The 9,910-nt window shown below is 48.7% G+C and overlaps 1 protein-coding gene across 7 annotated transcripts; it reads left to right on the top strand.

Annotated features, from left to right (window-relative positions):
* Positions 1 to 896: 896 nt before the first annotated feature.
* LOC134043928 (tubulin beta-2 chain) lies at positions 897 to 3,487 on the top strand. 7 transcript variants are annotated; one of them, XM_062493012.1, is made up of 5 exons: positions 903 to 1,000; positions 1,503 to 1,611; positions 1,875 to 1,985; positions 2,201 to 2,460; positions 2,497 to 3,487. In XM_062493012.1, exons 1-5 carry the CDS (start codon positions 944 to 946, stop codon positions 3,259 to 3,261), a joined length of 1,302 nt encoding a protein of 433 aa, XP_062348996.1. In that variant the 5' UTR covers positions 903 to 943; the 3' UTR covers positions 3,262 to 3,487. The 7 variants fall into 7 exon arrangements, with proteins under 7 accessions (XP_062348732.1, XP_062348996.1, XP_062348903.1 ...); XM_062492748.1 differs by having other exon boundaries at positions 897 to 1,000; positions 1,503 to 1,616; positions 1,844 to 1,985; positions 2,201 to 3,487; XM_062492919.1 differs by having other exon boundaries at positions 1,503 to 1,614; positions 2,201 to 3,487.
* The last annotated feature ends 6,423 nt before the right edge of the window (positions 3,488 to 9,910 follow it).

Below are 9,910 nucleotides of genomic sequence, written 5' to 3' on the forward strand. Positions count from 1 at the left end.
GCAGAGCTGAGGGAACCACCCCCCTCAAGCCCCTGGCCCTGTGCAGCAGCACTATTGTCTGCTCGCGGGTCGCTGGTGGCTGCGGCCGGACGGGGGACAGCGCGGAGCAGGGAGCTTGGCTAGAGAGCGGCTCCTGGCTCAGCTTCGGGCACCAAAACCGATCGTTTTAGGCACAGAAAGAGAAGCCGAGCTCGGCACCGAGGAGAGGCAGGCGGGGACCGCTCGAGGGCAGGGCTGGCGGACCGGATCACCGCAAAGCCCGTCCTGGAGGAAAGCCCGTGCCGCGGGTAGATAAACCGGGTCAGGGCGTGGGACCCCTGACCGCCGGAGCAGGCTTGTGCGGGCAGACGGGCGGCAACCACGGGCGCCCGGTGATGCCGGCGGGTGCGCTGTGCCCCCAGGGGGGAGGGAGTCTCCCGCCGGCACCGTGTGAACGGAGACACCGGTGGGGGAGGCGGGGGCAGCCGCGGGGTTCCACTCCCACTCCCGACGGCAACGCCCGCTGCTGCGGCAGGGAAGGCTGCGCATCACGGGGAACAAAAGGCTGCGGCGGCGGCCGCGGGAGGGCGAAGGGCGGGACGGCGACCGCAGGGAGGTTCCGTGGTTCACACGTGGGCGGCCCGGCCCGACTCGGCCGCCCCATCGCGGCGCTCAGCGCCTTTGTCCCCGCTGTCAGCTCCGAACGGGGACGGCGGCAGCGCGCCGACCGCTCCCGCCGGCCACGCCCAGGCCACACCCCGCACAGCGCCGCTGCTCCGCCCCGCCCCCGCGCGCTCATTGGCTCCGCGCCGTTCCCGCATGACGTCACCGGCGGGGCGGGGCGCAACGCCCTATTTAAGGGGCAGCGAGGGGCGCGGCCGCTGCAGCTGCGAGTGCGGGAGCGGGCGGAGCAGGCGGTGAAGGCGGCTGGAGCAGCGGGGCGGCACCTTCGGATACCGGCACCATGCGTGAGATCGTGCACATCCAAGCCGGGCAGTGCGGCAACCAGATCGGCGCCAAGGTACGGACCGCCGACCGGCTCGTCCACCCGGGACGCTGCGCGTGGGGCGGTGCCCGCTCAGCCGGGCTCCGCGTATCCCGAGGAGAGCGCTGCCGGGAGGGAAAGAGCGCGGCTTCCCGCTGCGGAGAATCGTTGGGCTCGCCCGTCCCTGGGAGGGTCCGCACGGGACGGCTCCCGGCCGCTCGGTCGTAGGGGGAAACGCGATGGGGTTTCCGCACCGTGGGTGCGGCGCGCCTTGGGGAAGAAGGGTAGGGCGGAGGCATCAGGTGCTGTCTATCAGCCCCTCGCGGGCTGCAGGGGTCCTGAGCGGGCGGGGGAAGGGGCGCCGAGGCGGTGCCACACCCCTCCCGTCGGTGGGGGGGATATGTAGGGCGCGGTAGTGGCTCTGTCTGGCCGGGGGGCCGCACCCACGCGCGGCGAATCCTGGATCGCCACGTGGCGGGGACTTGGCAGGGGGCGAGAGAGGGGCGTGGCAGCACTGACCACCCTTCGGTCCCCTCAGTTCTGGGAGGTAATCAGCGATGAGCACGGCATCGACCCCACGGGCAGCTACCACGGGGACAGCGACCTGCAGCTGGAGAGGATCAACGTCTACTACAATGAAGCCACCGGTAGTGTTCCTCTATAATGAGCTTCCCGGGGGAGGGGGCATAGGGTGTGCAAGCAGGGGTCCCCCAGCCCTCCCCGCAGTGGGTGACGCCCCAGCACAGCTTAAGTGGCTGCTTTGTTTTCCCATCCCTGATCTTTTCAAATTCCCACACCCTCCATGCCCTCAGCAGCAAATCAGTGGGAAGCGGATGGGAGCACAGCAGGGTTCCTGTGATACTGGCTGCCGACGGCAAGGCTGTAACGCTGGTGCTGGTTCCTCCCACAGGTAACAAGTATGTCCCCCGTGCCATCCTTGTGGACCTGGAACCCGGCACCATGGACTCTGTGCGCTCCGGCCCCTTTGGACAGATCTTCCGCCCCGACAACTTTGTCTTTGGTGAGTGACCGTGGGATGGAGGAGTTCCCCGACTAGGAACTCCACACACGGGAAAGGCTGGGAGCCAGCATGCGAGTGACCCCGGGGCACCTGAATGCCCATAGCAGAGTGGGGATGGAAGGGAGGGGAGGAGCCCGTGGGGAAGGGGCTGTGGCATCATGTGTGTTTGTCCATGGGGCGCTAATGTGGCACCTGGCTTGCGGTCTGCCCCGCAGGTCAGAGCGGGGCTGGCAACAACTGGGCCAAGGGGCACTACACAGAAGGCGCTGAGCTGGTGGACTCTGTGCTGGACGTGGTGAGGAAGGAGTCGGAGAGCTGTGACTGCCTCCAGGGCTTCCAGCTGACCCACTCGCTGGGCGGAGGCACGGGCTCTGGCATGGGCACCCTCCTGATCAGCAAGATCCGCGAGGAGTACCCCGACCGCATCATGAACACCTTCAGCGTCATGCCCTCGCCCAAGGTGTCGGACACGGTGGTGGAGCCCTACAATGCCACCCTCTCTGTGCACCAGCTGGTGGAGAACACGGACGAGACCTACTGCATTGACAACGAGGCCCTGTATGACATTTGCTTCCGCACCCTGAAGCTGACCACTCCTACCTACGGGGACCTCAACCACCTGGTGTCGGCCACCATGAGCGGCGTGACCACCTGCCTTCGCTTCCCCGGCCAGCTGAACGCCGACCTGCGCAAGCTGGCGGTCAACATGGTGCCTTTCCCGCGGCTGCACTTCTTCATGCCGGGCTTTGCCCCGCTGACCAGCCGCGGCAGCCAGCAGTACCGCGCCCTGACGGTGCCCGAGCTGACGCAGCAGATGTTCGACTCCAAGAACATGATGGCCGCCTGCGACCCCCGCCACGGCCGCTACCTGACGGTGGCCGCCATCTTCCGGGGCCGCATGTCCATGAAGGAGGTGGACGAGCAGATGCTCAACGTGCAGAACAAGAACAGCAGCTACTTTGTGGAGTGGATCCCCAACAACGTCAAGACGGCCGTCTGCGACATCCCCCCGCGCGGCCTCAAGATGTCGGCCACCTTCATCGGCAACAGCACGGCCATCCAGGAGCTCTTCAAGAGGATCTCGGAGCAGTTCACGGCCATGTTCCGGCGCAAGGCTTTCTTGCACTGGTACACCGGCGAGGGCATGGATGAAATGGAGTTCACGGAGGCCGAGAGCAACATGAACGACCTGGTCTCTGAATACCAGCAATACCAGGATGCCACTGCTGATGAGCAGGGCGAGTTTGAAGAGGAAGGAGAGGAGGATGAGGCATGAAGTTGAGATGGGTAGGAGTTAAGTATAGTCTGAGCAGGCAAGTATTCATTGAGAGAAGGAATCTGTGCAGTTGTGCTGAAGCATGCATTTTTTAATTTGGTGCTCTCCACTGTTGCTTCTGTCAGCAGTTTTGTATCCTTGACTGTCCAATGTAACAGTAGTTGCAAAATACTTCAGAGTCTTCTGTTGAAATGGTTAACTTCTCAAACATAAAGGCTTTTTGTGTCCTAAACTGTCTCCTCTACTTTATTTATCTCTAGATGAAGCAAGTAATTCTCGTGTCATTTTCTGTAGCTTCACTTCAGAGTTTATTCCTGAACCTCAGTGTAAGGTTAAGCTCAATAAAACAATTCTGAGGCTGTGAATTTAGCAGCATCTGGAAACTCTAGTAGCTCAGATAAAGATGCTAGTTCAATTATGGAAACTCCTGTGTTTAACAGTTTAGCTAATTGTTGAGGCAGAAAGCTGTTTTAGCTGATAAAATCAAGACACTGCACTTGAATTGTGCAATTTGTCTTTATGGACATACATGGTAGAGAGGTCAGAGAAGAGGTATGGAATTCCACATTACAGGCTGTCAAAACTGTTTTGATAGGATAGCTGCGGACTTCCCTTCTGCCGTTCAGCAGCTTATTTAACTTGTTCCAGGGACTGGAACAGGCATATGGGTGGCTGACTGTGATTTGACTTGATGCTGAGCTTGCTTATCTTCCCCTCAACTCTCTTTTCTAAACACAAAAATTCCATGCAGAGAAACATAGGTCTGTACTAGCAGGCAACTTCAGAGCTCAGGTAAAAACCCAAGCTTTTTCACTTCAATAATAAAATATGTGCTTCCCAAAAAATAGCTGCTGACTTGCCCTTTACTGTCCTGATTCTACAGGGCAATCAATTCCCTTTAGGAGATATTAGGTGATGGGCAGATTTCTAGGTGCAAAAAGCTGTCCAGAGCATGCTCTACAATCTTAGTCACCTGTAGATACCCTGACAATAGCTGTCTCCAAGTTACGTGTTTACAGGGCAATTGTTTGCTCCTGGTCCCTGCAGCAGGAGATGAACTTCTATCCAGGCAGGGGAGAGAAATGCAGCTGCACCCTGCTGTACATCTTTGCAAAGGTAAGTGTTGTCTCTTTACAGTGAGGGAGGGGGGATTGGTCTTTCTATGTCCTTATGGGATCCAAGAGCCCTGAATGAATCTACAACTTTCTGAACAGTAGTTAGCAAAGTTTTGTAGATCCTAATCCTCCTAAAAAGCAAGAATGAAATCACTCATAGAATTTAGCAGTTACCCAGTATGTAAGCTTAGTCCTTAGTTCATCCAAACACCACTTAGGGAAGTGGTGCTGCACTACAAGAAAGTGTCGCTAAGAGAACTGCTACCAATGCTATAATTACTGCAGTCCTTACAGCTCTGAAAGAGCTGGTATTCACGTGTGTGCAGCCTCTATTGTGATCCTTTACTGAAATGCTTACAAGGCATTACTGGAATAAAGAATTAAAAGGGAGCTGCTGTGCATAACTAATATCTTGTCTGTTTTGAGTCCTCTGCCTGTGGACACTGCTCTGAATGTACGCTGGTCTTTGCTGATGGGCCTGGCTATACTGGTGCATGCAGGACAACAGGCACTTGCTACAGCTTTTCTCTCATATGTTGGTTTGGTTCTGGTGTAGAGAGGAGTGAGAAGCTCTTAAGCTGCCCCGACTGTCAGTAAACAAATGCAGCTGTGTATAACCACAACAGTACTTGTATTTCTTAGCACTTGAGCAGTTCCAGGATTAAACGTTAGACAAATTGAGGTTGTTTTAGTAACTGAGTTAATACATGCTGCCCCAGGCCCTTTGGGGAAATAACACTGTATCTGGTTGCCACAGTAACCTTGCCTTGAAATTACCTAGCTGGGTTGCACTTGAAACTGTTGATCGTATAGCTTTGAGTCAGCAAACGAATCTAAACAGTTTTACTAAAAGAGAGGACCTTGGTCTTTGATAGTAAAGATCTTCCTTTCAGCTGTGACACTGTAGCAGATTTCACTAGTATTCAACATGTCTAGCATCTAATTCTTGGTGTAATTACACTCTGTCTCTAGCTAATCCTTAAATATAGCTACCCAAGTGACACATTTCACTACAGCTCCCTTACTAGAAAGTAGGACACCATCCTACATGGCTTGCTGTTGTTTGTAGTCTGTTTTTTTTTTTCTTTCTTCCTAGAGGAAGAAACCCCGAAATAGAAATACTCTAGAAAGAAATGTCTTCATAAATCCTACATGTCTTATTTGCCAGTCATAATCATTAAAAATGAAACCATAATTTCAGTAGGAGTTGAGAAATATAGAGAAAGAGGATACTGAAAGAAAGGGAAGGTTCAAAGCTTGGTAGGAACAGTAAGTTAAATATAAGGGAAGTAGAGTCTCATCCTGGGACTGCAGTACGTATTTCTGTCTTTGATCTGCAGCTGTATTTATTGCCCAGGAGACCTTTCATTATTAAAACTGGAGCTGACTGCTACATGTCAAACAACGAAGAGGTGTCTTCAAAGGTCTTTGTAGTTGCAATTTTTCTGTTTCACAAAGAAAGCAGAACCACTGGAAGGATTTCACATTAGGTTATCTGACTCCCTTAACCTCTCCTCACTATAGATTTATATTTGTCCATGTGATGAACAATACATTTAGGGATAAAGGTCAGGCATGAGGCATACTGTTTGGAAGAAATTGGGATAGATAATACAAATCTAGTGATCTGCAGATTAAGCCACTTATAATGACTGATTTGTGTTGAGATACAAGTTAATTTAAAGCAATCTAGTTTCACTTGAATAGAACAGTTGTGACCTGATGGGAAGTTTTCCTCTTTTCTTCTGTTGACAATTAGAGCTGATGGTGTTGGGGAAGGGAACAATTTTTTTTTTTAATTCTTTTAATTCCTTTTATTTGATGGCTGGGATTTTTAACATGTTAATAAAGTGTCTTGACCAAGGCAAACAATCAGTGCTTGGCTGCTGTTAAGTGCAAGAAGGTAAAGATATACAAGGCTGAAAAAACAACAAGGCAGCATGCAGATTTAACTGAAATAGAAATGGCACGAGTTGTGGTAACACTGGAATGACCTCTCTCATAATTTCTCTTCCCTGTTTGTTTCCCAAACTTCAGTCTAAACCGTTGTAGAAATATAATCCAGTATGTGGTCTGATATTTCAGAACTCTTAATGGCATTGTAAGCTTACATCTGTTTTCCAGCAGATATTTTCCAGTCTTTCAAGTGGGAGAAAGAATGAGTCTCCTCTTCCCAAGAGACATGAAGTGCCTATATAAATCAAAGATTGGTTTGCATTAAGCATAAAAGAGACCATAATAGTCTAAGAATCAAATCAGAGCTCCATCCTGTTGACAGGTGTATCCTCCCAGAAGGTGTGAGCTGAAGAAGAGAATAAACTGAAGTAGCAATAGGATTTAATGCCTGAAGACAGAAGAGAATCCACACCTTTGGGTCTTTTCTCCAGTGAATTCCCTGCATAAACAGGGCAAACCCCTAATCTGTGCAGGGAAATCTGCTTATGCATGATGATATAATGTGCTGCATAGCTCAAAAGTGTGTGATGCTAGTAGGTTTTTTTATATATGCAAGTTCTATGTGCTTGAAGAAACCATGATGGACTGACAGAGTCCTTATGGGATGGTGCTGCAATGCACTGCTGCAAAGCACGGCTCTGGTGCCCAGAGCAACTCTGGCAGAGTGGTGCAAGAGGTACAAGTTTTCTTTCCTCACCTGAAAAATTGGGGCTCCTAACAGTACTCTTCATTAAAGAAAGTTCTCCTCTTGTTTCCTTTGCCCTTCCTGTAATCCCCATAGCCCAGTTATGTGGAAGATCAGGATGAAACCCAGTAATGGCTTTCAGTAGGGCAAGTTTTATGGTTGCTCCACTGAAATCACTTTGCAAACAACCCCCTCTCCCACCCAAAAGAACATAAACCTAGCTCGCTTCCCCCCCCCCCCACTGTTTTTTTTTTTTTTAATACTTTTTTTTCTAAGAAGGGTTGTTCATCTAGATTACATTCTGCCTCACAGTGGGAGGTGCTTTAACTACTGCTTTCTGTTTAATGAAGCCTAATATTTTTGTTTGCTATAGCTATGAGGAGGTAAAATCTTCTCTGGAGAAATCATGTGACTATCCCCTATTATTTGATACACAACTGTTCTCCCAAAAGGTGTTATTCTACTTTTCTTATCCACATTAAAGCATAATGAACACATATTTGTTCAGAAATGGTAGCCTGCACGTGAGTTATAGGTAACATTATTCCTCCAAGCCTGTTCATTATAGGGAAGGCACTGTTTTTGTTTACAAATAATCCCCTTCTCAATCTTCCCATTTGTTTTCTCAGCTGCTTCTACACTTCCACAGAACAAAGCTTGTGGCACTTTTGATGCTTTATTTGTGCCTGGGGTAATCTGACTAAGTTTATTTTTCCCTCCCTTTCTTCAGCTAAAAATAAACCTCTACAGAGAAGGAGCTGATCTTGTATGTGACTAAAAAAATATATTTTTGAGAATTTTTCACCTTCCAATCAAATATCCATTCACACTAAGCACCTGCCTTTTGATACTTCAGCAATCATCTGTCCTGGTTGATTTGTCATTTATTAAAATGGGAAAGAGTGGAATATTTATTCTAAGATACTCCCATTTAAATGGGTCTTATCCTTAACTTGCCTAAAAGAAAGTTCAAAATTGAAGCATTTGGTTACAGGCAAGTGCCTCAGGACATTATGTGTTTTGGAAAAAGGCATTTCTTGGCCCTGAATTTCCTGGCTGCTTGTCCAGCTGGAGCCCTCTGTGCATTGCAAACTGAGGCAGAGGGAGGGTGTTGGGGAAGCTGTGAAAGCCTGCCCATCCCCAGACATTCTGCCAGCAAAGGACACAGAGCAGGAGACAACTCCTCTCCCTGAGAAGTTTAGCAAGAATTGAACTGTTTCCCTGCTCTCAGCTTCACTCCTATTTTAAGTATTTTATTTGTGACTCTGCCAGAAAGAAAAGTTGTGTCTCTTTGAAGTGTGCATATGAGAAGACTAACTATTTACAGTATCTAGGTAAAAAAGAAATAATTTAAGAGTAGGTCATTCCTTCCTCCCCCCTCAAAGTCATTTTTCCCTTACGGGCAGAATTCCACTTGTAAGGGAACAAATCAAGTTAGCTCTTTTAAATTCTTGTTTATTAATATTTGATTCTTCTAGTATAGAAATTTTCCAACTGGTCTCAATTTATCCATATGTCATCCTTTATAATCAGGTTATTTTTCCCACTTGGCTTCCTTGGAAAGCTTAAGGCATAGCTTTTTTTGGTGTTTTTTTTTTCCCTTTCTGGCAAGAATGCCTGTATCATTGTAATAATAATTAAAAAATACAAAGTTAATAATACTTCAGTTTAAGCAGAACGTGAGAAAACACACTTGCTCCAGAGTATGAAGTGGCTACCCTGGCAGAAGCTGTGTAGCTTATTCAGCAAAAGGTTCTGTATTGTTTTGCAGTGAAAAAATGTTTCCACATTTTCCATGAATGCAATAGAAAGATATTGCCTGCCTCCATAGTGAATAATTAAACAGGAGTTTCAAGCAGAATTCAAATGGGTTCAAAACAAGCTTTACAAACACTTAATGAAATTCAAACACTGACTTACAGCATGCTTCTCTGTATCCCGCATAATGCTGGTCTTATAGTTAATAAATCAATTGTGTGGCTGTTTTTTTTTTTTTGAAATTTCATCTAAGAAATTTCCAGCTCCACCCTAGCCAGCAGGGATAAGAGATTTTATTGGCATTAAGAAAACTGCCACTTCCATAGGCAGGGCTGTTTCAGTATCCTTCAGCTGCTAAAAAGGATGGTCATATTCCCCTTGCCCTAGTTCAGGTGTTACCTCTGTGTCATTTCCTCTACCAGCTCTACAGCATGTCTAACCCTTTTATCAGTCTTTTCCTCTTCCTTAGTTCCACATTTTAGGACAGAAAATTAGGGGGGTGGAAGAAGGTTTTTTTTCAATTAGGTGGTGTGCCAGAGGGAGAACTTGTGCAAAGAAGGAGGGAAATGTGGGCAGCTGGAAGCAGGAGAAAGCAAAATAAGGTATTTGGTTGATTTGGCCACCTAGTGCAACATCACCCCGAACTCTCCTGCAGAGAGCCCGGGCAATTTTAAACAATGTACTTTGAATCCCACCACAAACTACTGCATCTCTTATCAGACCTCACCAGATGCAGTTCAGAGTTTGCCCAGTGTCAGTTTGAGTTACAAGTAACTATCAGATTGCAAGGAAGCAAGAAGGCTAAGGAACAAAAGAAACAGTAACTAGCAGAACAAAGTCTTTATCTGTACCTTGTTCTCAATGACGTGCAAGAAATGACCTGCCCTGGAAAACATGATATCAGCATTTCATTTATACTGCTGCTGGAATCTTAGTCATCTTTTGACTGGAGGACCCAGTTCATAGGGATATCAGATGTGTTTCATCTACTGAGCAAAATAAAATGGTAGATGCAGCCTGGATGTGGGGGCAGGAGCCATCTGGCTGATACCCCATCACATCTGGTGTACCAAGAGGAAATAATGAGAGCTGCATTGTTTTGCTTTTCTTCTCAGTAAATCACTGCCTGATGATG

The sequence above is a fragment of the Cinclus cinclus genome, chromosome 1, assembly GCF_963662255.1.
Source record: "Cinclus cinclus chromosome 1, bCinCin1.1, whole genome shotgun sequence".
In the NCBI taxonomy this organism is placed as follows: Eukaryota; Metazoa; Chordata; class Aves; order Passeriformes; family Cinclidae; genus Cinclus; species Cinclus cinclus.